The 26,127-nt window shown below is 45.6% G+C and overlaps 1 protein-coding gene across 1 annotated transcript in view; it reads right to left on the bottom strand.

Moving 5' to 3' along the window:
• SYN3 (synapsin III) overlaps window positions 1-26,127 on the bottom strand; it is a 1,663,181-nt gene that overhangs the window by 1,255,809 nt on the left and 381,245 nt on the right. Inside the window, exon 3 of the mRNA XM_069628788.1 lies at window positions 21,703-22,172. Within this exon, the coding sequence (XP_069484889.1) occupies window positions 21,703-22,028 (326 nt within the window). The 5' untranslated portion in view covers window positions 22,029-22,172. The remainder of the gene's footprint in view (window positions 1-21,702; window positions 22,173-26,127) is intronic.

Genomic DNA, 26,127 nt, shown 5'->3' with positions numbered 1-26,127 from the left:
TGTGCTGTAATTGTCCTGAAGAAGTTAGAACTATGGGTGAATAAACTTAATACTCTGGTTCCCAGCCAAAGTGGCTATTGAAAAACAAGTGGGAACCATTCAGAGTGGAACCATTCTTTCCCATATCGGGCTTTGGTGGCGGGGTGGGTCCATTGGTACAGGATACATGGCATCATTGGACCTCACCGTTTCCTTCGATAGAGTGAACAGACACCCACTGTGGCACAAACTGATAAATCGGGGGAGGAGGAGGGGTCTCCCCTTCAGGTAAAATTGATATCCTTACTCCACCACAAAACACATATCAAGATCAGGCTATCTAAAGATGGCCCTTTGTCTAGTCCAATAAAAACCTTTTCTGGGGCTAAGTCGACTCTTTTTTAGCCCCTCTCCTTTTCACCATATATCTGTCAGATGTTGAGAACTTATGGGAATCCATTAACTCCTATTCCATCAGGTCTGGCTCAGTGAAACTAAATTGGTTGACTTTTGCCGACGATTTATTATTCTTTGACTTGACCCTGATCGGGTTACAATTAAAGTTTTTAGTTTTTGCATTGTATGCAGAGGCAAATGATCTCATAGTCAATGCTAATAAGTCGAGAATAGTTATCTAGTTTCTCTAAAAAACGGAAGCCAAAAGTAATGGGATGGGGAGAGGGGACTGCAGGTTTGGCGTGTACCCATTCCATGAGATATTTAGGCTTTAATCTAACATACAGCAAGTCCAGGGGACTGTTGAAGAGGTTTTGAGAACGAAGTCCAACTCTTTTATTGCACAGTATAAGAGATTGCGCCTGACGATGCTCAGCTTTTCTCTGCTTACATTACCAGAATATTATATGGAAAAGATGGTGCCATGTTTGATACGCAGTCTAGAATGCCCTCTTTATGATCATGGCACTTATTTGAACTCTTTCTAGAGCACGATTGGGATGTTAGTGTTAGGTCTTCCCCTCTTTGTTCCAAACTACGTAATCTGCCATGTGTTCGGGCTGGTTTATTTTACCGCTAGAGTCACCTGGTTCAAATTGCACCCCTATAACAATTGGCTAGTCCTGCCTCCTAATTCTCTTTTTGAGACTCTACAAGCCTCGCTGAATGAAACACGTATTGCGTCGTTAGACTGTTTCGAGACAAGCATTAAATCTATTCTAGAAGCTAGTCTGGAAGAAATAAACCTAAGGCAAATTTCAGAATTAGTAAAGAAAAAACTCTCTGATTTAGATTGGTGCTTGACTGTTCATGGTTTGGGGGCCTATGCTTTGTTTAGGGGGTATGGCAGATTTCTGACGAGGAGAAGGTCTCTTACGAAATACATAACTCTGTTTCACTGCTATAAAGCCAGAATCATATGTATATAAGATTCAAACTGAACCTTCTCCTGGCCTTGGAAATCATGGGGCCGAGGTTATCAATGAAAGGACAGAATGGAATGCGCAGATTGTGTAAACAGTCTAACCATAAGGGGACCATTAAACATCTACTATTGTTCTGTGAAGCAACAACTTCCCTAAATCTCCCTACCATCATTTTCCTTACTTTCCTTAGGGACCTCAGCAGCTCAGAAGGTGACCATATCTTCTGGGCGGATCTAATGAGCGGCAACAGTATAGCCAATTTGCTGCATTTATATTGGATTTTAGATGTGTTTAAAATGCTTAATGTCCCACTTTTGATTGGTTATTCAAGAAAACTATTTTAAAAGTTATCTTTCATGTGTTTATATTCTTTTATCCATGTTATTGGAGATACAAATGCTCTTGTTTTATGTTTTGGATAGTGGAAAGGTTTCAATGTAAACCAAATCACAGATAAATAAAGAAACAGAGAGTAGATGATCCCTTCTTTGAGTGGTCATGAGTCTTTACACTATAGATATAGAGGAGATCCACCATCTCCATGCTGTAGATCCGACACTCCGGGAGGGGTTGGGGGGGGGGGGGGCTGGGACCCTGCTTCCTGGCAAGCCAGCAGACCTTGCTCCACATGTAGAGAGAGTCAATTGTGGCTTCCTTTAGTGGTCAGAAACATGTCAACCCTACACAGTACCAGAAGATTCAACTGCAAATGAGTGGTTAGCGGCCCATGCTCTCGGCAATAGGCACAGATCTCCCATAGCCCTCATGGTCTTTACTACATTTACACAGGAGGTAGATCCCTCCGTGAGTGGGACGCAGCCTTTACTCTGTGTGGTGGGCCTGCATCCTGCGGCTCTCCAGATGTTTTGGACCAGGACTCCCATGTTCCCTCACCATTGGCTGTGCTGGCTGGAGCCGAGGGAAGTTTTACTCCAAAACATTTGGGGGGCCAAAGGTTGCAGACCCCTGCTCCATATATACGGAGTCATTCCTGCTCTCCACGCCGATCCATCCCTCCGTGAGTGGATAACGGACTCTACTTGCATGATACATGTAGAAGACGGGGCCCCCTAGTGGTGGAGGGTAGACTGCGACCTATGCTGAAGGTAAGTGGATCGAACACTTTAGATATAGAGTAGATCCGGCTTTCAGTGATTGGTTAGAAGACCCTGTATGTTTGGAATCAACAGCAAATATAAGGGTCTGTACTGCGCATTGTAGATTCGGGAAACAGGCCAGAAGAATGTTATAAAGTAATGAAGCAGAAGCGACACCGTGTGACTGGGATGGGCCATCTCTGGCGATACGGGAAGGTCAGTGTTATTATCCCTGGTTCAGCCGAAACCTCCAAGCGCAGGATCGCAGCACCCCCCCCCCCCCTAGAATGAATCTCGCATTTCTTCCTTTGCAGACCTTGAAAACCAGAGTGCTTTAAAACAGAGCATATTCCTCTTCAGTGCGCTACACGTGTAGGCCGCAGTTTGCACTCAAACAGAGTTGTGTTCCAAAAGCTGCATTGGAAATGCACATAGCATTCGGTTGCTTTTAAAACGTGTTCACAGCGCACCGAATGAAGAAGGGTTTTGGTTATTAATCTAACGTTATATAATCAGTTACATTGCTTTTGTAGCTGTGACATCACTTGGGCCCATGGGTCAGGCAGACATTGACGTGACCAGTGTGACAGGTTGCACCGATCAGCTACCTTGTTCCAGGAGTCTACGTGTAATGCTAATTGATGAGTACATATTCCAGCTCGGATCCATAGCGTGAAGATGAGTGATACGCATGACCCGCGCGTGATTACTTTTGCTAGCGTGATTTCACCAGTGCTTCTCCGGGTGAAGCAGATCAGCGGCGTGCTTAATAGGAATGTGGTCAGGGTCGTGCAGATCCGCTTTCACACCTGCTTGTCTGTTTCTGCACAGGGGTGGTTGGTCTTGAGTGAAGCCTGGCCCGGGTGAGCTTCCTGGAGATGCCGGTGGTGGCTGCTCGGGGCGATGGTTGGATGGATCCTGCTATATGCCCAGTGACTGCAGGTCCTGCCTTCACACTGAAGCGGGAAATGGAAGCTTCAAGCAGATACTGCACTGCACGTGGCCTGCTGCTACAGCCAGTGAGCAGTGCCTACAGTACATGCTGCAGGCAATGGACACTCCACTTGGGTAGAAGGTGCAGCAGTCCCTGGGCAGTAGATACCTCACTCTACTCCGTTATAAGATGCAGCACTCAGCGGGCAGTAGATATCTCACTGCAATTGGGTAGAAGATGCAACAGCCAGTGGGCAAGAGGACCAAAATTACAAGGACCTCACTCCATTTGGGTAGAATATGCAGCAGTTAGTGGGCAGCGGACACCTCCTCACTCCGGTCGGGCAGTAGATGCCTCAGTCTGAGTGGGCAATAGATCTTGGAATCTGAGTCAGTAGTAGAGGGCGTTTTCTGAGAGGGAAGTAGATGAAGTGGGTGGGCAGCAGACATATCGTTCCGGTTGGGTAGTAGATCAGTGGGCAGTAGTTACCTCGCCCCAGTTGGGTGGTAGATACTGCAGTCTAAGTGGTGTAATTCGAGAGTAGAGACTGGGTTCTGAGTGGGTAGTAGACTAGGGACGGGTAGAGATACCCGTCTGCACAACACTGCCACTTCAGCACCACATCTAAACTGATGCCGTACAAAGCAAGCACACAAAATAAAAGGTAATTCGGTCTTTATACAGAGCGATGGTCCTTTCAGGTTTGACTTTGATCAACGGCTGCTCTCTGGCGGCCAATCTATAGAACTACATCCTATACAGCTCAGCGGCCTTTCGTCTATGTCGCTTATTTCCATAATGATTGACAGCAGATAACGATTTGACAATTAAAGGTGAGCATTCATTTTGTGTTGGTCTGCTTCTTAACCCCGTTGCCAGTGTTTATGCCGGAAGCATTTCAGCAGGGAATGGAGAGATGGCATCCCTGTTGCATACCCACGTCGCCTCCGGTTCGAATGTAGACCGGGGAATGAGGACCTCCTGTACCCAAAGCGGGAATCGAGCTGCAATTCCCCGAAATGAGGCCCCAGTAGGGGAAAGAAGAGAAACATGGCCACCGCTATGAATGTCAAATAACGTACGAAAAATATGACCCCGCCCACCTCTATCCGATCAGCGGGGTGGGGGAGCTTTGTGGCGCTGCTGGCGAAAAATAAAATACACTCCCCAGGACCCCACTTGACCTGATAAACATATGTAAAAGGTCCAAATGCAGCATGGAGTGACTTTTCTTTATTGTCTGAGAAATCCTCTGGCAATGTTTAAGTGAAAGCAGCTGTGGATTCGCCTTCTGAAAACCCCTACACAGCTCCGGTTAGCTAACACGTCTGTACTTTCTTCCAGGGCAGCAGTTAAATGAAATTAAAAAAAAAAGACATCTTTGACAAAACAAAAAAAACCCCAAAAAAAAACAAACGTATAATGTTAACAACATGACTAAGAAGATGCCTGTCTGCGCTAAAGGATGTCTACAAGCAGGGCACCTTATAGCCCTTCTTCTTTTGTTGTAAGCAGCATAATGGGACCCAGAGGAGATGTGCTTATGCTCACCTCAATTTACATGTTAGTACCTGTAGAATTCAATTCATGATGTGGGCTATGATGCTAAAATCATGTCCATGTTTGCTTAACATGTTTCTATAGAGTAGTTTTCGGCACCAACAGCCGAGCACCTTCTGTGATGTCAGGTACCCATCGTGTCTCGCGGATTAGGAAAGCCTCGCCTCAGTGGGATGGGTCCGAGCCTCGCCACTCTGCTCGCCTTTACATTCGATGGGCTTTATGGATGTCACGCATACCTTTTCACTTCAGTTGCACACGCAGGGTTTCTCTACTCGGAGTTTGCAACCCATGGCATTTGGGGCGATTTTCTGATTTCTAGAGCGCAGTGTACTGGAACTGAGTGATATGGGAGCCTACAGAGAATATTTAGCATTCTAGAAATGCCTAATGGGAAGCTTACAAAAAATATATAACAGCAAGCTTACTGGGAATGTAAAACAGAGGTTACTGGGAATGTCAAACTGGAACTTCCCTGTGAATTTCATGCTCACCAGATATGTCACACCATGCCACGACTTGACAATCCATGTTATAACATGCTGTCACGTGACAGTGGGTGCGCTTGTGAAAGTGAGAGTGTTCCAACATTGAAAACCTTCAGGCACACGGCAGAATACTCAGCACACACATGCACATTCATGCACAGACTCAAAGTGGCATACACCAGTATGGACTGGGCCTCGTGCAAAGTATATTCGCACACTCTTGTTCCAGTAATCCTGTGAACATCTTGTTTTAATCTGTCCTTCATAAAGACAGAAAGACGTTATTCCACGGGGATTTTGAAGTCATGCATAAGCAAATCAAACTACACAACGGCCTAGCAGATCTATCATGACGTATACACACAATTCTATTCATTAATATTAATGCTGTTTCAGTCATGTAATCTGCTATCAAAGCAATACATTGAAGTCTGTTATGACAATTCTAATCATCAATGTTTGAAATATGTTTTTTAATATATTTTATTACATACATATATTATTATACAGTACATATATTTGATTGAATATTGGAGAGGCCACATTCTCTAACAAAAAAACATCATTTTCTGTATTTTTTCTGTTCATCCAGATGGATATTAAATAGATCTAGGAGCTGATGAAGCTTACATCTTGTATTTTTATTATACATTAGTACCCGGCAACGTAAATCCATGGGATAAACTTGTTGTGGGTTGGCTCATTTCCATTTGGCTTGCGATGCTTGGACCTTTAACTATGGGCCCCGGGGGCATTACCTTGGGCGGTAATGGCCCGCCATCTCAGGGCTTATTGGCTCAGTACAATATTGTGTTGGCCATGATATTTCAAACAGGCTGATGACATCATGGGACTTGCATCCGCCGGCTGGATGAGGGTTCCATGGAAACAGATGAGAGAGAGAGACCTGCCAAGGGAAGGGATGGATGACCAGTGGCGACTGATGAGATTGTTAGGGTGGCCGCTGATGTTTGCTGTAACCAATAAACAGCCTTACATTGAAGATACTGCCTGAGAGTCATCACTGCGTGCATCATTGAATAGAACATTAATTATTATTATAGACTTCGATGTATTGCTCTGATAGCAGATTGTATGATAGAAACAACATTAATATTTATGAAAAGGGTTGTGCATATAGGTGATGATAGATCTCTTTGATATAAAGGTGCACTTATGTATGACTTAACATTCATTATGGAATGATTGTTCTTTCTGTCCTTTTGAAAGATAAATGAAAACAAGCTATTTAAGGATTTTCAGCAAGAGTTTGTGCATGGGTATCCCCTGCATCCCTGCCAGGTAGGGATTCTGTAGATAACGATTTGATTGTTCATATAACTTTAAACTAACACAATAAGAATTTGTTTTATCTTTTGAATGAGCGTGTGGTAATCCTGTTGGTTGACATTGATTTGCACTTTCTATTATAATGTAAAGTAGTTTTGCTGGAAACTGGTAATGATGCGCTTACTGGGCATAATGCAGACTGGTAAGAATGTTCTAGCTAGTTTCAAATGTACACACACACTTTTAATAATAAAAGGACAGAATAATATGTATTCACCAACATTTATCATATATATATATATATATATATATATATATATATATATATATATATATATATGTGTGTTTGGGGAGGTAAAGGGCCTCCGTCCTGGTCAGCCTAGCACTTGATTTCCATGGTGCCCACCACTAATGCCACCACCTGTGGTGGGCTCCCACAGTTCAGTAGTACAGTTAATTGCACTGAAAGAATTATTAACAGTTTGGTTTTCTAATACATGAGATTGTGCATTTTTGTGTTGATAAACTCATATTTTGAGACATTTATGGTGACTCGCTCTTCCACTATCGGGATTTGGTTTGCACTGCAATCATGCGGCCCCTCGAAACTTGTGCTGTCGAGCACTCAAAACAAGAACTAAAGGAAATTTGAAAAGGCACTGTCCTCCTTGTCCACTTCAAGGGACTATTATGACTTTTAAACTCCCACCCTCTTCTCTGCCTTTTTAAGCACATATGCTGGAATATTGACATTGCTGCTGAAGTCTTTTGCCTGAACACTGCTTGCGATCAATAGTGAGTGCCCTTCCTCATCAAAGTCTGCAGTCTCTGTGTTTCTCTAACAGGGGCGGGCCTCTAGTGTTTTTAATTAGTTGATTGTTTGTTTTCTTAAAGTTCCAATATTTTAATTAAATCCTGACATTGCATTCTTTATTTTGGTCCAGTGTACGTACGCTGTTTGGGTTGCTATTGTTAACAGCACCCCCCTCGCCCCTGTCCTCCTCACACATTATCAAGAGAGGCAAAGGCAGTATTCCTGTCAGGCTGTGCCAGTTTCACCTTTATGACTGGGATCACTGGTTGTAGTGTGGGGGCTGAGTAGGCACTTTACACACTTCTCATCTATGTATTCATGCAGGATCTGTGATGATCAGAGCACATGAAGCTCTGAAGAGTCCCACTAGAAATTCTTCCCAGCGCGATCGAAATATCTTGTCAAGCTTACGGTTGCTTAATGTTTTGCTCCCGCGGGACAATAACACAGGTTATGGTATTAGTAACAAGATGGTGGTCTGAGTTGCTCTAAGCTTTTGGCAAATCTTCAGGCAGCCTGCCAGAATGAAACAGACCATTTGTTGCTCTCAGTGGGTGTGACAAATCAACTTGCGGGGCGCCAGTGGTCCCGGGATTAATATTGGTTTCTAAACCATCAATCAGCCCCACACCTCTAGTACACCAGAAGGGATCTGAACAGATTGGAAACACAAGTCAATTATAAACCTTGTTGTCCAATTTTGTTATGGTAACGTGGATGGAATGGCAGGCTTATCTCTGCAAGGTCGTGGATCATTGGTTAGTTGCAATACAGCGAAAACACAATCTTTACCCAATGATAAAAGGGACTGTCCGGTGAAGGTTGTACACACATATCTACTTTATTATTATCACAACAGACAGTTCTAGCACACTACAAAATGCAACCCACTCTGTAAAGGAATGCAGAGGAGAGACAGTTTCAAAGAAGTGAAAGGGATGCACTCTGGATACTGACAGGAGGGTAGTCGGTAAAGTAAGAAATCTCAATAGTTCCAGGATGCTTGGTTTCAACACAAAGGGGGCAATGGGTCATACAATGTCACTAGAGGCCTTCATAGAAGGACCAGGGGTGCAGAACCACAATGTTCCTTGTGCTGTAGATGTTCTTGGTGCTCGACAGGGTCGAGTTGGTTTCAGGGTGCTTTGCAGCTTCTGCAACAGAGTCCAAGATGTACAGAGTCCGAGATGGCAGACAGCTGTGGGTATCAGGCAGCAGGCACTTCGGAGAGCAAGGCTGGATGGATGCCTGCAGGCTGGCCTGCATAGCGGCTCGGGGCCAGGAATCATTGTCTCAGTGCTGGGCGGTGGGTCTGAAGCACTGGTCGAGTCCCTTCGGATGGCGTTAGTGACTGCAGCATAACACCAGTCATTGGTGCAGTCGGTTGCAGTTCGAGGGGCTCGACTCGCTCAAAAAATGTCCTTTAAGGCAGACCTGGGTAGATGCTTGTCGATGCACTCCTCCTAGCTTCTTCACTGTGCTCGTGTCATCCTTTAAAGTGGATGGTCCAAAGCTGATGAGAGTGATGCAGGCAGCTGCCTTGTCCTTGGTTTAGTCCAGAGACTCTCTGGCACTTCCCACCTAGGAATCTTGCTGCAGAGCCTAGCAGGGCACACTCTGTGCTGGCTGGGTACTGCCTCTGGAGCTTCCAGAGTGTCCTCTGGATTCAGTATCTCCCTTTGTTCCCTTGGAGATGTTTAGGGGAGGGATCTTGCTTCCCTCTTTGAGGTCCTGGCCTTCCTTCACTGGTGAAAGATGTAAGGCAGACTGTACCTTCAGCCAGGGTCCAATCCTGAGTTCTTCTTGCTACTCCTTGCAAAGTCTTTAGATGATCAGCCAAAAAGAGGGGCTTGGCCCTCTTTCAAAGCCAAATGGGACACAGTGAATGGTGTAGGCTAAGCCTACTTCAAGTGGGAATTAAAATTCATATCTTCTAGTGCAAAAGTCTGCAGTTTAGCATCTAAACCACACCCCTCCTTTCTCATATATTTGTGCATCTTATAAGCAAAGCCGATTCTCTCCTCCCCTGCCTTAGCCATTCACTACTTTCCCTTTCTCCTCTCTGCCCTTTCCCTTCATCTCCCCTCTTATTGACTCTCCTCTTCTGTAGTTGGTGGGGCAGAGAGGAGGAGGGTGGAATGTTCATATTGGAATGTGGATGGAAAGCAATGTTGTTTCTTGATGGATGTGGGGCTCGATGGATGGTGGGTCTGTCTGGAAGGGATGGATTGAAGATGCATGTGTGTGGTGCGGTGGTGTGTACCTTTATGGTTATGGAGTGGCACTACAGGATACGTGTGTTGGAATTGTGGGGGATAGAGTGTGTGGAAAACCTTTTGGGGGTGTGGGTGAAATATGGGGATGTATCTGTGTGGGTGGGTGGGTGGCTAGAGTGAGATATGCATGTTGGAGAGTGGAAATGTCCCTTTGAGGCATTGGGAAGAGTGATTGAGGTGTCCAGTGGATTTTGGGGGTGCAATGAGTGTGTGAATGAATCTGTGATTCGGTATGTGAAGTGTGAAGATGCACATTGTGTGCCATTTATGGAGGGTGGGACTGTGCCTTTGAGGATAGGATGAGGGGTTTGTCTGTGGGAGATGGGGGTGAGCCACACAATGCCTGAACTGTCTGATCTGTAAATATTGGTAATCCTGGATAGGACTATTTTGCCTCATCTGGTCTAATAGGCTATGTCTGATAATACTGCATAATGTCAACATTGCTAATCACATGTCTACTCTCATCATTGTAAATCAGCTGCCAATTGATCATTATGATGACCACCACCTGCTAACCCTGCCTGGTGGTCATTAACTGGTAATACCTCCCAATGTCAATATTGCTAAACCCTTGCCTGCTGGTCAATATTGTAATATCTACGAAGTGCCCCATACTCCTCTTCCTGTCTGTAATCTATTCTTCTCGTTCCTGCCTGAAGCCTTGTTTACTCTGCAAGGGGCAATAATATGACTTTTACCCCCACTATGCGGGGCGAACATGGCCTTTAACAGCCCGTCAGCCCGAGCCCAGGTAGGCCGAACAAAGCAGCTTAATTCCCAATGAGAAGAAAGTGCTGGAAACGCCGAGTTTGAGTTTGGCCCATGGGGAAGAAAATCCTTACATTACTTTAGACATGGTTACGGTTGTTGTTTTATTGACCCTTTACTTTGTCACAAAGGGGGAATATTTAGAAAGGGTCCATATTGCGTGGGAATATTTTTTTTTGGTGGAAGATGAGGAGGGCTGCTTGGAAGTGAAAGGCTCTGAGACTCTGTGCCATGGTCATGACCTGACTAACCAGTATCATTATCAATGTGATAGTTTCCCAAATTGCCAAGGACTATCACCAGCTGAAGTAGGGCTCTTTACCCCACTTACAGGCATCTAGTCCTGGAGGGGAAAGAGCTCCTGTACCACTTTCATGAGCTGCACAGTTCTGCAAATGCCCGTCTCTGTGCCGGACAACTCGATCACACAGTTCTACTGGAGACATGTCTCGTGTCCCTGTGTTAAGTCTCTGGATCATACCATGCTGGAGGACAATTGCCTTGTGTTCCTTTGCTAACCCGGCTGTAGTGTCCTAAATGAGGAAGGGTCTGTTTTTGTATGCCAGACCATTGAGCTGTGCCATTCCAAAAAAGCACAGTTCTTCAGCTCCCTGTGAATCCACTGATCTCTCCCTCCCCAGGAGGGAATAGCCTCTGAGTGCTGATGCTAACCTCCTGGGCGAAACCAGTGCCCGGTAGGAAAGCCTCTTTGTCCCTGTGCTAATCTTCCAAGAAAGATGTCTTCTTCAGTGGGCAAAGCTCCTGTATCCATGCACAAACATCCCATGCCCTTGGCAAGGAAAAACCAACCAGAGGGGAAAGTACATCTATCCCTATGTACATGCAAACTTTAAGGAAACAATGCTCTATCTTTTGTCCATAGGCCAGAAAGTAGCATCTCTACTACCAGATCCCAGGGCAACCGCTGTCACGCGTTACCAACATATTCTGGTGGAACAATTGCATTGAGAGTTTGGTTTGCCAAAGATGGCTCCACCCAGATCCCTTCTTTCCTAAAAGGAAGTGCAAATAAGGTGAAAAGAACATTTCCAGGAACCCATCTGGTGACCGGGCATGCGGTGACTCTCGGGCATCTACCCTCATTAATATGTATCTGCTACTTTTGGTTGAGACTGTCCACAGCGGAGACGGTCTGGATTTCTATATGTATGTAGATGATATTCTGTTGGTGAAATACCCACCTATGTGGGGGAAGGGCAGAGTAAAGTAGAGGACTTCATCAGATAGGATCAGGGCTGTTCTTTAGGCATCCAGGCCTGGATAGGGACTTGTTCTTAGAACATTGCAGGTGTTCTCCCCTGCATTATCTCTGTTCTATTCTAATACACATTCAAAGTGGTAGAAATGAGCCTTATTCGATCAGAACCCTTCTACCAAGACACATATCTCCCAACCTATGAAAGATTGGAACTTCCATTTCCTGCTGGCCCATGTTATTTCCCTGCATATTTGTTCATAATTGACTTTTAAAATGCTGCCTATGCTTATTTTCCTTTGAAATCAATGAAGAAACCAGAGTTCAGCCATAATAAAATCAGCCAGGCCTGTTCTAGAAGGTAAGGTAAGACGTCTCTTGCAACCTTACTAGCTCAGGTGATTTAGTCACACTGAAGATCCCTCCTTTTATGCTCAGTTGTGCTCCGTGGTCTGGGACTTGGACGTGAAGAGCTTCTCTGAGGTTTCCCCAGAGACCCCCAACAGTTTTCCCATTTCTCTTGTGTAGTGCTATTACAAGAAGATATAGCTCCTGGCCCTAGGACTCCCCCCCCCCTGCTGCTTCACACTGCCATTCTGCCCATTCCCGGGGGTGGGGGGAGGAGGGACTCATCCTGAAGATTTAATGTTCCCAATTTCTGACAGTAATTATAGATGAGAGACCCCCCAATGCATCAGGCAGTGGACGGGGGCCCTGATTCCAAGAACAGGCGCTTCCTCCACCAATAACCCCCACAGTGAGACTGGAGGAGGAGACATTGCTGCAGAGCACGCGTGCCGACAGTGGCAAGAGAACTAGCTTTCCAAATGCAGGTTCACGCTGAGGAAGCAATGTCCCTCTACACACTAACCCGACCCAAGGTCAACATGCTGCATACACACCATGGACATCTGAGCCACCACCACAGAGCTGCGAGGTGAGAACGATATTTGAATCTGACTTCAAAATGGCGGCCCAGCCTTTTGAGAGCTTGCCTGGTGTTGCACAACAAACAATTATCAATCATTACCAACAGGGAGATAACAATGATCCACAAAGCAGAACATTTTATTAGAACAATAAAATCACCTGACAAGAAGCAAATAGGAAATCAGCACGATCTATCCCATACAGGGAGACAGGGGAATAACCTAACTCATACAGGGAGACATGGGGTAACCTATCACACACACAGCGATGGGGGGGTAACCTATCACATACAGAGAGACATGGGGATAACCTATCACATACACAGATATTGGGGAATAATATATCACAAATCAGATAGACAGCAGAATAACCTATCACATACAGGGAGACAGGGGATTAAGATGTTACGTACACAGAGACGGGGGAATGGCCTATCATATACAGAGGGACATGGGGATAACCTATCACATACACAGAGATTGGGGAATAACATATCACATACAGAGAGACAGGAGAATAACCTATCACATACAGGGAGACAGGGGATTAAGATGTTACGTACACAGAGACGGGGGAATGGCCTATCATATACAGAGGGACATGGGGATAACCTATCACATACACAGAGATTGGGGAATAACATATCACATACAGAGAGACAGGAGAATAACCTATCACATACAGGGAGACAGAGGATTAACCTATCACATACATGGAGGGGGAATAATTAATCAGGGGCATTAGGGAGAAATCAGCTCAATCAAGACAGGATGACTATGGTGAAAGCACGGCACTACTCCAGCAGCGGGTTTGACAAGTACTTCATTAGTGGTGTACAAGTCATAAGCCAGAGACCCCCAACCCTCTCCACAACATCAATCAACTGACAGTCCTCAAAGAATAACATTCCATATCACATGGAATAACATTCCATATGAATCTTACAATGATGTCATGGCGTTCTTCCCACTCAGCATTCTACTAACATTATATACAGTCTCAGTGTAAGCTGAGACATCATCATAACACCCCCCCCTCCCTTATCAAAAATAAAACTATATACATGGATACTTAAAATGTGTAAGCAAACAATTTGCAAAAAGAACTGGAGCATAGTAATGAAATAACAGTGAACTAACAGTGAACCTACGTTATTTTCTCACCTTGGCAACTCGCGATAAATTCCACACTTGTCCACTCTCCAATTTCACAGCACCATCAAAAACCTGGGCCACCTTAACTGGATCCGAATACAGTGGATCCCCCTTTCTTGCTATGACAGCTTTTCTTATCCTGATCATGTCTCCTACTTCAACATTCGTTTTCCTCCTGGGAAATTTCTTGTTGGTTTTCTCAACCCACTTACGCTCGTCCACCCTTTTTTTTACTTCTTCCACAACCTTATCTGTCTCTCTCGCTCACCCAACCAAGCTGGTGACATTACTGTGTTGCCCTTCCGCCCTCTCATCAACCCAAACGGACTGACTCCCGTTTCAGTGTTGGGAGCCATTCTCAGAGCATACATTCGTTCTTTTACAGTCACTTTCCTATCCAGACCCATAGCACTGCCTCTCCTGATACCCTCCATAATGCAACGGTTGACCCTCTCAATCATGCCGTTGGCCTGAGGATAATACAACGCAGTTTTATTGTGTTTAATACCACACCTGTACATGTATTCTTGAAAAATGCTTCCCGTGAACTGTGGGCCATTATCCGTCAACATACTTCTAGGTAAACCTTCCCTCTCAAACACTTCTTCCAGGAATGCCACTATGGACAGTCCTGTGACATCCCTCATTATCTTAAACTCTGTCCACCTCGAAAACATGTCCACCAGTGCAAAAATAAAGTTACCTCTGCCCCTGCCCATATCTACGGGTCCTAAAATATCCATTGCCAAATCCTGCCAAACACCTTTGGGACTTTCAATACCCTTCATTGGATGTGCAACTGCAGATATGTTCTTCCCTGACTTGGTACAATCAATACAACCACCAATTACCCTCTCAACCTCACGGTCTAGTCCCGGCCACCAGTAATCAGCCTTGATCACCTCCTGTCATGATGCCTGCCCCTGGAAGACTAGACCAGGCCCAGCAGCCCCGGAAGCAGGCATCATGCCACTTGGAGCATGCCCAAAAGCCCCAGTTAGGGGCTGTTTGGGTGCAGTCCTGGCGCCTATGGTGCCAGTCTCATAAAGATAAAGTCAGTCCTGGCTCCATGGGCGCCAGGCTCATTATTGATAACTTACCTGAAGCAGACCATGCTGCATACTCACCTGAGGCAGACCATGCTGCATGAAGACTCAAGCCAAATGAGGCTTAGGAGGGACAATTTTACTGAAGGGACTATTTTGTTACTTGGGTGGGGCTGTGGAAGAATACTTACCTGGATCTTCTTCCAAGGCTATTTAAACCACGCCCGGACAGCCACACGTGCTTCGTGTTATTCTGCTTGCTGCAGCGTAACGCTCACCGTGTTTTCAGCAGCTCCAGTCTTCAGCCACGCCCGCTTCAGTCCTGGGACTCCTGAAACAAGAAGAAAAGAAGGATAAAGGTTAGAACAGGAGTTTTAAGTTTAATCCTTACCTGAATCCTGATCCATTTCGCCACGGAGCTGAAAGACAGAAGTCTTTGAAGCATTGCTTCGCATTCCTACGGCGCCGGGCTGAACTCACCTGCTTGGCGGTACTTCAGCATTCCATCACGCTCTCTCCATCTCGCGGCCGCCCTCCGACACCTAAGGAGACAAAGACAGGAAGGTGAGCAAGGGGACTCTCTAAGGCTATACAAGCTACCCCCAAGGACTTACCTGATTTACCACAGGGGGTACTCACCTCATCTCGGGTCGGCGCAGTCAACTCTGCTTCATCGCCGTACCCCGGCCCCTAAGGGGAAAACCACAATAGACTTACCTGAATCTTACCAATTGCCATTTGGAAATCTTCGAGTGGATTAATCGGCAACCTGCAAGGAATCGGACAGAGTGAAGATCAGACATTTGAACTCTTATGAACAATTGGACTTTAGAGTCAATACTGGAACTCACCAATTCCTCTGTGCCAGTGAAGTAACTGGTCATCAACGCGCCCCCGCGGTCGACGCAGGATGGAGGGCTCATCCTTCCAAACCATCAGGTGAGACTAAGGAGGGGACATCAAGAGTGATCTGTGGGAAGACAACGAGAGTGGGGAAGGTGGGTTGACACTCAATTCTTCTCCTTTGCAGAAGAATATTCCTGCGAGCCAGACAAACTAGGCTGAGCGGGCCAGTCCAGTCAGTCATCTCGGCGCTACACGTCATGCTGGTGGAAACAACAGCGGCCCAGTTCCGGTCGATGCCCCCGTGGGAACCAGGTGAGCGTAATACCTCCTTAGTCTTATACGTACCGATATGTCCTTGGTGTGCCATATCAATGAGCTTTCTCCTCAGACAACTCGGCACAACTAACTTGTGCCACCGATATACCAAACCACCCTTCACGGATTGTTCAAACCTCACCTCCCAAAAGGCCCTTTCATCACTAGATAACAACCTCTTTTCAGGCCAATCGCCTCTAATGAATGACATTATGCGTTTCCACATATCGTGCACAGCAAACGCATTGATCCATTCCTCTTTGTGAATTACACCATCTCCAGTGGTAAATACCATAGCCTCAATTTCATCATGTCCCTCGATACCATGTTCATCTTCGACTCTTAACCTTGAAGCATGATCAGCTTGTATGTTGTCCTTCCCTGGAACAACTTCTATGCTAAACTTGTGACATTGCAGTCTCGTCACCCAACATGCAACCCTTCTTGACACTTTGTCCAGTCCCTTACTTTCAAATATGGCCTTCAATGGCTTGTAATCTGTTCTCAATACAAAGTCTTGGCCCCACACAAAGTTTTTTAACTTTTCAATTCCCCAATGACACGCTAATGCCTCTTTTTCAAAACAGAGTAATTGAGTTCAGCTCCCCTCAACATTCGCGAGGCATGTAACACCACCATCCCCAATCCATCCCTTCCAACCTGAGACATCACCACCCCAATTCCACTTTCACTCGCATCCACCGCTAGAATCGTCCTTTTTTTAGTGTCATACATAGCCAAAGGTTTAGCCATGTCAATTTTGGCCTTAATTTCTTGAAATTCTCTTTCACATTCTAGACTCCAATCAAACTCTACACCTTTTCTCAAAAGTGCCCTCAGTGCAGTAACTTTGTCGGCATACTTCTCTATGAAGCGTTGATAGAATTCTATTGTCCCCAAGAATGAGCGTAGTTCTGCCTTATTCCTGGGGGATTGCATTTTCTTTATACTGTCAACTAGCTCTCTTTTTGGTTTTAAACCCTCCTCAGATATTTGATGGCCTAAATATTCCACTACCCGAGTGGAAAAGACACACTTCTCACCTCTCAAAGTAATGCCACGGGCCCTACATATTTCCAACACAGTTTCCACTTTTTTCTTTAGATCTTCTTCTGTATTACCACAGATCAATACATCATCCTGGAAACACCACACATTGGCAATACCTTTGAATAACCCATCCATCACCTTTTGGAAAATAGAAGATGCTGAGATTAAACCAAATGGCATGCGTCTAAACTGGTAAATACCATAATACGTAATGAACGCTGTCAGTTTGCGTGACTCCACATCTAGATTAATCTGCTGATAGGCACTCGCCATATCTAATTTAGCAAAATATTTAGCATTTCCGATCCTGCTTAACAGCTCCTCCATGTTGGGTAGAGGGTGTCGGTCTGCTACCACACAACAATTTAATTCTCTCAGGTCAATGCATACCCTCAACTCTCCACTTGGCTTCTTAACCACAACTACCAGGGAGATCCATTCAACAGCCTTAGCTGGCTCGATGATACCTGCTTTCATCAATTTCTCCAACTCTACACTCACTGCATTGCGCACGGATAGCAGCAATGGTCTAAGTTTAGCCGCTACCGGTTTGCTACCATCCTTTAAAGTTATTTTATGAACCATACCTTTGAGGCAACCCACACCTTTATTGAAAACATCGGGATATTCAGCAATCAAACTGTTGGGAATCACATCCAAACCATCACGCACAGATTCCTTCCCCACATTTAAAACTTGTTCTTCGCTATTAGGGTCTAATTTGATGCATAGACCCCTTTGTTCCTTCCATCCCAATAACGTCTCACCATTCTTTGTGACATACAATTTGCCACATGTAACTCTGTCTTTAAACTTAAACCTTGCCATACAACATCCCAACACCTCAATTCTGCTACCATTATATCCACCTGGTGTCTTGTCTGACGGACTCAATCATCCATCCTTCCGCCAACCACATTTTCATATACCGCTTTCGACATCAAGGTAATTTTAGAGCATGAATCAGCAAGCATTTTAACCTGACACCCATTCACCTCAACCCATGCCGAGGGGTGCTCGCACTCATCCATCTCTTTACATTGAACCATATTCACCGTCACAATTTCACTATCAGAGACTTCACATTCCTCTAATGACAGTCCATCAACTTCTTCAATTAACATTGTACTTCTCCCCGCACCAATATTATAATTAGAACAGAAAATCTGAAAATGCCCCCATCTTTTACAAATGGTACATTTAGTCTTCCTTCCTGGACATATCTGTGATGAAGATAGATGGCGGGAACTCCCGCACCGAAAGCATAGACGTTCATCCTTATTTTTCCCAAATTTCTGTACAACCTCCCTTTGCGACAATCTATTGGATATCTGGGATGCATTTCCATTTTTCCCTTGGACCACATCCCCAGATTTTGGGTTTTTCCCTTTTTGCCTTCTCTGTGATCTGGTCACATCCCTTTTTCTGTCATTCACTTTCAGAACTTCAACTTGTTGCTCGACTTTGGTACCTTTCGTCCTCAATTTTGCAACACACTGTAAGGTATGTTCAATTCTTTTCGCTATGGCAACAACCTCATCCAGACAGGGATCATCCTTTAGCCAAACTTCCTCCCTAATCTTGTTATTCGAGCAATGCAACATGAACTGATCTCTAATGTGTTCATCCGGGCTCTCCCCAAATTTACAGTTCAGAGATAAATGCCGTAAGGCAGTGACATAGTCTTCTACTGATTCACCATCATGTTGTGATCTCATCCCAAAATAATATCGTTCCAACACAGTATTTATCTTCAATTCAAAAGGTTTATCCAGTTTAGCTATTGCGAGATCAAAATCATTCATGCCTTCCTCAGCATCCAACTCACTAACATTAGGTAAGGTTTCAAAAATCCTCTGCCCTTCGGATCCCAATAAGTGCATGAGCATAGACACCTTTCTTTCCACGGACATGCCGTTCCCACATGTGGCTTTCACATAGTGAAGAAAGCCCTTCTTCCTGGGTCCCCATTTGATCCTTGGTGGACCAGGCGATGGCAAGAACATCTGTGGGCCCGGTATCCCAGACAAGGCCATAAGTGCGCAATATAGTCCCTTAAAGTACCCACAACTTTAGTAGCGCCCAACCAAAACTTAGTAGGGCTCCTGAGGCAAGCAGCCTCCCAATGTCAATGGTGCTGCAAGCCGGCTGGGAGACACTCCCAAGGTCAATGTATTGCATGTGATGACCCCTAACCTTTGTTGGCCACTGTTTCACTCCAATGCAATGATGGTCTCTCACCTTTGTTGCTCGCTCCGGTAGGTCGCTCAATCTGCAGTGTCCTCCTGCTTGTAGAAGCAACCCACGCTTCGCTCGCTCTGCATGCTACAGCAGACAAGCTTTCACGCTTGGGCACAGCAGCGGGTGGGCACCCCAGCGGGTAGCCTGCGTAATGCAGCGGGTGGATTCTCCGTCCTCAGTGCTGCCAGGACGTGCGCGTCTTCCGCACACATGACGCGACGGCGTTGGGTCCTTTCCTCCAGATACGCCGCGCGAGCCCTCCCAAATGAGCGTACCCTGGGCTCGCGTCGGCTCCGCTCGCCGCCTCGTACCAAGGAGGTGCCGCCAGAGGGTCCAGCAACACGGGGGGTGCGGAGTGCTGGCCCTGCCAATGTCCCTCAGAGCGGGCGGCCCCTGGCAGCTTCCTTCACAGGTGGGGAGACACTCCTGATCGCCGCTCCCGTTCACCCGCAGCAGCTTAGCAGAGGCAGGCCAAAGGTGCGTTTCTCCAGATACGGGGGTTTGCAGGGAGGGATGGGACAGCTCCTCCTCACAGCGGCTCCTGGTTGGGGGTCTCGGATCCTCGACGCTGCTTTCAATGTCGGGTCGATCAGCAGGCATCCGTGTGCTGATATCCCATCCTCGTCGCCATATGTGAAAGCACGGCACTACTCCAGCAGCGGGTTTGACAAGTACTTTATTAGTGGTGTACAAGTCATAAGCCAGAGACCCCCAACCCTCTCCACAACATCAATCAACTGACAGTCCTCAAAGAATAACATTCCATATGACATGGAATAATGAATCTTACAATGATGTCATGGCATTCTTCCCACTCAGCATTCTACTAACATTATATACACTCTCAGTGTAAGCTGAGACATCATCATAACAACTATGACATAGCTCATAAGTAAGGGGCACAGATCGGGCCACCAACCAGATGAAAGACAGCAGAGAGGAGGCACCTAAGGGAAGAACTCAGATGAGGACTATACCTCATACACTGCCTGATACGAGACAGAGGGCGCCCAGAGCTTGGTAAGGGCAGCATCTCAGAAGCTCCGGACACGAGATTGAGATCAAGGGCTAAGAGCCTTAAAAGGCCCCTATCTCTTACACTGTGTGAGATCAGACTGGGAGGGAGACTCAAGAGAGTGGAGACCCCGACAACTACAATGTCTGCAGTGCAAAAAGCGGCACTGCACTTGGTTTCAGCCTGGCACTGCTAATGCACCGCACCTGGGTCTTCATTGGTTGATGCATAAATATGCCACTCAATGACCCTAGCTTGCGCAGTAGAGCCAGACTTCAAACACACATTTGTGCTGTGAGGATTGGCCGATGTAGATTTGACTGCTGTAGCTGTACTGATTACCGGGAGGTGCTGCTACTCTGCAGTGCATTATTGACCTTAATAAAGGGTTTCTTAGTACAGAATATTCGCCTTAGTTTGTGATTCATGCATGAAGACAGTTTGTCCCAGAAGGTTCCATGCAGAGCATGGAGGGGTTACTTTTTCAGACCCTCAACCATCACCCCTCTTCTTAACTGAATTGGTAGAAGCTTCATAAACATTAATGGAAGTCAACCGGAATGAGCGATACTGAAAAGCCAAAGTGCCTCCAGACTTCCACCCATGCGCGATGTACCCAGAATTTAATGGGAACCTCTAAATCTCATTGCCTTGAGAAAGGCCCATGAGGGTTGAAACACGTGTTGGCTGACTTACATAACCTGTTAGTTAAACTGTCTTTGTTGTAATCACCGAAAGTTCAGTTACCATTATTTTGAATAACCAGCACAAGATATCCGCGTAAAACTCATAATAGTCAAACGTGAGGTGTAGGAAACACTTCCTCTTCCCATGATCCTGCTGCTGGTCAACCTATCTAATTACAAGTCTCACAACTATATATCATACAATTAACCGTTTAGTGCTACGTGAGTTCATTCAGTCTCTAGTGCCCACCCTGACACGTTCACTGATAAATCATCACATGTCCCACCTTGGAGTGTCCCAGAATGCTGAAGCCAGGATGGTCGTCAGAAAGGTGCCCTAGAACCTCAACTCAAAAACCAGCACTTTGTCCCCCAATCAATTACCAGGCCATCACTAAGTCCTAGCTCTTGTACGAATGTGTCCACATAAATACCCAGAACATATCCCAGCAAGAATATATCGCAGTAGGCTTCCCCGTGATATGTAATACCTACCTTGGATTGCCCTAACAGGATCCAACTCAAAAAGAGGCAGGCCTTTAGACTTGCTTCCTATGAACACCCATGTTATGCTGAAACCAATCATCCACTATGTAGTAACTGCGGCCTTACCAGTCAGTGTGTGGGTCGTCGATCACCAGAAGGATCTTGGGCTTGTGGACCACCACGGTGGGCGCAGGGCTTGGCGTGGGCTCCACCAGCTCCGCAGCAGCCTGCGTGGTCTGCTTCATGGCGTTGGAGATGGAGCTAAAGATACTGCTGGTGGAGGAGGAGGCAGAGGAGTTGGAGGAGGACAGGGCTGGCTGCTGCTTCCTGTCAGACGCTGGGGATGCTGGGGAGCTGGTGGAATTATCTGGGCGCTGCAGGTCCATCATGTAGCCGTTGGGTAAGTTGGCCACAAAACTGCTGTCCGAGAGCCGCCGTCGGAGGAAGTTCATGGCTGTGGCTTCTGTAGACTGGTTACGTCAAGGTGCTGCACTGCCGATGTGGTACTGAAGCCTGTGCAGAGTTTCTGGTCTGTGCAACCTGTCCTTCCCGGCAAAATGGCTGCTACTGATGGAAATGTGTATAGACTTTCAAACCTGTGAGAGAACGTACAAAGAAAATGAAAAACGTCATGGGGAGTTTCTATGGTATCAACGCAAGAGGTAACCTCGTCATCAGTTATCCATATTTCATACAGTATATTTCACAAAACACGAAGTCAAATATAAATAAATCACGTGACACTCTTGCTTTAGTATTGACATTTTGTAGCTTCGGTTCATTTTAGAGGAAATCAGTGCTTAAGCTCTTCTTTATAGAATAAATATGCATACAATATCACCCAACCCGAGTTGGTACTCATTTATTGACCTAAGAAGTATGAAAGGCTTTTTGAAAAAAAAAAAAGAAAAAAAAAATGTTTTTCATTTTTATTTTTCAAAACGGACCCAGGCATGGCCAGAAACTGGCCCCCACTCTCCAGGGACGATTTCGGCCGGGCCACTGGCCGAAAGGCAGAGGGGCCAATCCGACCCTGCCAGGCATTATTTTTATTTATAATATAAGTGCAAGTCCGCTATATCTGCATGAGTACATGCGAACAATGTTCTTATTACAGTCTAGTTGTAACCTCACTGCTCACCTCTAGTAAGAAGACATCACCATTCAGCTGTAGTGATTTTGAGAGTTGAGTTGTGACGTCACAACGCTGCTGGCAAAGTCTGCAGAGAGCACGATTCCAGCTGCCAATGGGGCAATTAATTAAAGCTTATACTAGTCTTCCAGATTCATTTCTTCTAAAAATAGCTTTCAGCGATTCTTTAGACGTTAGTTTAGAAGAAACTCTTCCTGGTAGGATGTTTATTTTGTAGACTGCTGAAGTTTAACATAGGAAATCTACATGTTAGCACTTCTTTAAATGCACAAAGATGGCTTTTAAATGCAGACTGATTTTTAATCTATGCAGGTGTGTGCCATCAAACACTGGGCAAGCAGCACTTACTTAAACTCAGCACAATTGTACATCTTGGTGACATCCCTTCACTGTTTTCAGCTGGGAGTTAATGCTTCCTGCTTCTGCCATGCCCATCTACCTCCAGGGCTGCCACTGATTGGCCCCGCCTAACCCACGTGACTGATCACGCAGTCGCAGCAGGGGAAGAGTGCTCAGACAATCAGGTGGCTGGAACAGCGGGCGAAAACACACAATCCATGCCCCCAGTCCAAGCCACCCGAGGCCTTTCCCCGGGTGGCGCTTTTTTTTTTTTTTTTTTTTTATTGCAGGATGCAACAGGTAGCCTCTGCCTGTTGCTTCCGTACCCCCTCCGCTTAACTGCGGAACAGGAGCATTGTGCTATAGTCCCCGCGCACCTCCCGTTTGGCTGCCTTTGACATGGACATGGACTTAGTCCCTTTTGCCGGCGCAGTCTCTTTTTTTTTTTCTTTTCCATCAGATCGGCTGTGCTAGCATCACCGATCTCCCATTGAAAAATTGTGAAACCCATTCGCACCCTGAATGATCCCCAGGGTGCGAATTGCTTTCATGACCTGACAGGAGGGCGGACGTGGTCTTTAATGGCCCACACCCGAGCTGAGGCTGTTACTTCGCCTGCCTTAGCTCGGGCTGGTGGGCCGTTAAAGGCCATGTCTGACCTCTTGGAAGGGCATGAAAGCCATATTATGATTTTAGTTTAAACTTAGATTGTATAGGGCGTCTAGCCCAGGTCATCCTTAAAGGCCGAATTTAAGGGCCTTTTCAAAAGGCCTGTCAGAGCCTGTTCGAAATAGTAAGAGTCTGTAGGTCTCAAGGTGTGGGTAATAATGCCTTGCCCAAAAAAGGCAATGATCACTGTTGACCAGAATGTTCCTAAATCTGCTGCATCAGATTCTGCGCATTTGAACCTAGCGTGTTCAGAGACATCCTCTCCCCTCCACCCCCCGCAGTGCTAGGCCTATTAAAGGCCCGCTCGGCTATCACTAGTGCAGCAGCCCTCTGTGACGTGTGGAGAGATGACAAACAGGATTCGCTAGTACGCTTTGCCTTTTGCAAAAATAGGCCATGAAAAAGAGGGGCTGGACGTTTGCGGTTTTTCTTTCTAATATTTTCCAAAACTCCATTCTACAGTAATAGCCTTATCTTAGTTTTGAACACTTAAGTCTTAGGATTTCATTGGGAAGTGACTTTTCTGCAATTATAAATCGAGTTATATCACTGGGTTCACTATATATATAGGATAAATATTTTAAGGGGATTTTCCTGTTCCCGATCCTAATTCTAAGGTAGGAAGGGTTTTTAACTATAGTAGGTGGTCTAGGTTTTAAGCGCCACTCTGCTGGCCCTACTCAAAGCGTGCCACCTGCTGGGCCTGGCTGTAGATTTTACTATGGTTTAAAGAGTACACAAACACTTCCTGTTTCTTTGTCAGATTACGCTCTGTTGAAATTTGCATGCAAACTTGGACATAGAGAGAAGTCGTTTTGTCTTTCTAACCCTAACCAACATTTGTTAAACTGTTTGAAGATTCAATCTATTGCACAGAGCACTTTTGAAGAGCTCTACAGTCAACTGGCTTCTTACTAGAATCTACCTCATCAAATGGGTACCCAGGCATTCTTCTGTCCTTGACATAGTACCCTCTTTAACTAACAGTAAAATAACATCGTCTAGAGAAAAGGACACGATTTGGTTCACCCCATCCCTGCTACCTTAAAGAGAAATGGTCATTGTCTAGAATGGCATTGGAGAAAGTCCCCTGCGCAGGGCTGAAATGGCGTGTAACAGACATCAGGACATATATAGCGGAGCCCTCCTGGAGAGCTAAAAAAAGCACATTATGAATACTGAATTTATTTCTGAAACTCATAGTAGCAGCTCAGAACTATTTAAAATGAATGAGTTACTCTGAAAGGAAACATGGAGGTTGATAGTCCCTCTGGCACTTTGTAGAACTCTCTTGCCTCCTTTTCTCCACTAAAATGGCCACTATTTGTGCCACCGCAGCTACGGAACCTAGAACTGGTCAATCTTTCACTAGATCTTTGAATTCTGGTTCAAAGGACATTTCGAGTTCCTTACAGGATCAGAGTTAGTGTGTAGAGTACAATCTTTAAAACATTCCTCTGCCTCCTCTGACCCCTCTCTGGCTAGTTTTCTTTGGGAACGTACAAAGACGGTTGCTGAAGACATGGCAATTTTTGGTAATGCCTGTCTCCAAAGAGGCATTGTTTCACGCAAGCGTGATGGCGCCTTTGATGAAATAGCCTAAATTAAATACTTCCAAAGGCAAGCACTACCTACCCCTCACTGAACTCCCATTTATTTGGAAAATCCTTGATGGCGAAGTTGCCCAGACCATCAGGAGGAAGAAGGATTTGTGACATTTTCCCGCATGGAACATTTCATCGCATTTTTTTGTGGTATTTTTGTAAGGAGGGGCATTTCCTCAGTACCTAGTCTTCTTCTACCCCCCACCCACACCCACAACACTAAACTCCCATTTTCCCAACTCCCTGTCCCTGCTCCTGCTATCCCTTTAAAAAAAATGGCACAAAAAATGCAGCAAAATGTCCCACAGCCAAATTCGGGGAGACAGCAACAGGAAATAGGGGCATACCAAAAAGCAAGGCCTTCTGGCAACTCTGTCTGTCTTTCTGCCTTTAAGAAGTACAGAGGCTGCTATTCTCTTCATGCATAAGGAACTGCTTGGTTTGGGGGCCAAAGGGGGGCCGGCGCCACCTACCTTACTGGCTCTTACAGCTGCTTTTGACACTCTAGATAATGAAATCCATATCCACTGTTTGACCAACATCATGGGAGTCAAAGTCCAGCCTTCAAATTGATTTGTTCCTTTATTAAAGAGAGAAGCCCACAGGTGCAATTTAATTTGATTTGAAATATTCAATATCAAATATTTATAACGCGCATGATACGAGGAGAATGAACAACATCTGGGCGTGGATCTTATTTCTCCAGCATAATATGAATTGTGGAATACTGGAAGGAGTTTAGTTGAAAAAGTAAGTTTTAAGAGCCTTCTGCAAATATATTGAAGA

The sequence above is a fragment of the Ambystoma mexicanum genome, chromosome 12 (genome assembly GCF_040938575.1).
Source record: "Ambystoma mexicanum isolate Mex_15411 chromosome 12, UKY_AmexF1_1, whole genome shotgun sequence".
NCBI classification, from domain to species: domain Eukaryota; kingdom Metazoa; phylum Chordata; class Amphibia; order Caudata; family Ambystomatidae; genus Ambystoma; species Ambystoma mexicanum.
This window is presented reverse-complemented; position numbering and strand designations above follow the sequence as displayed.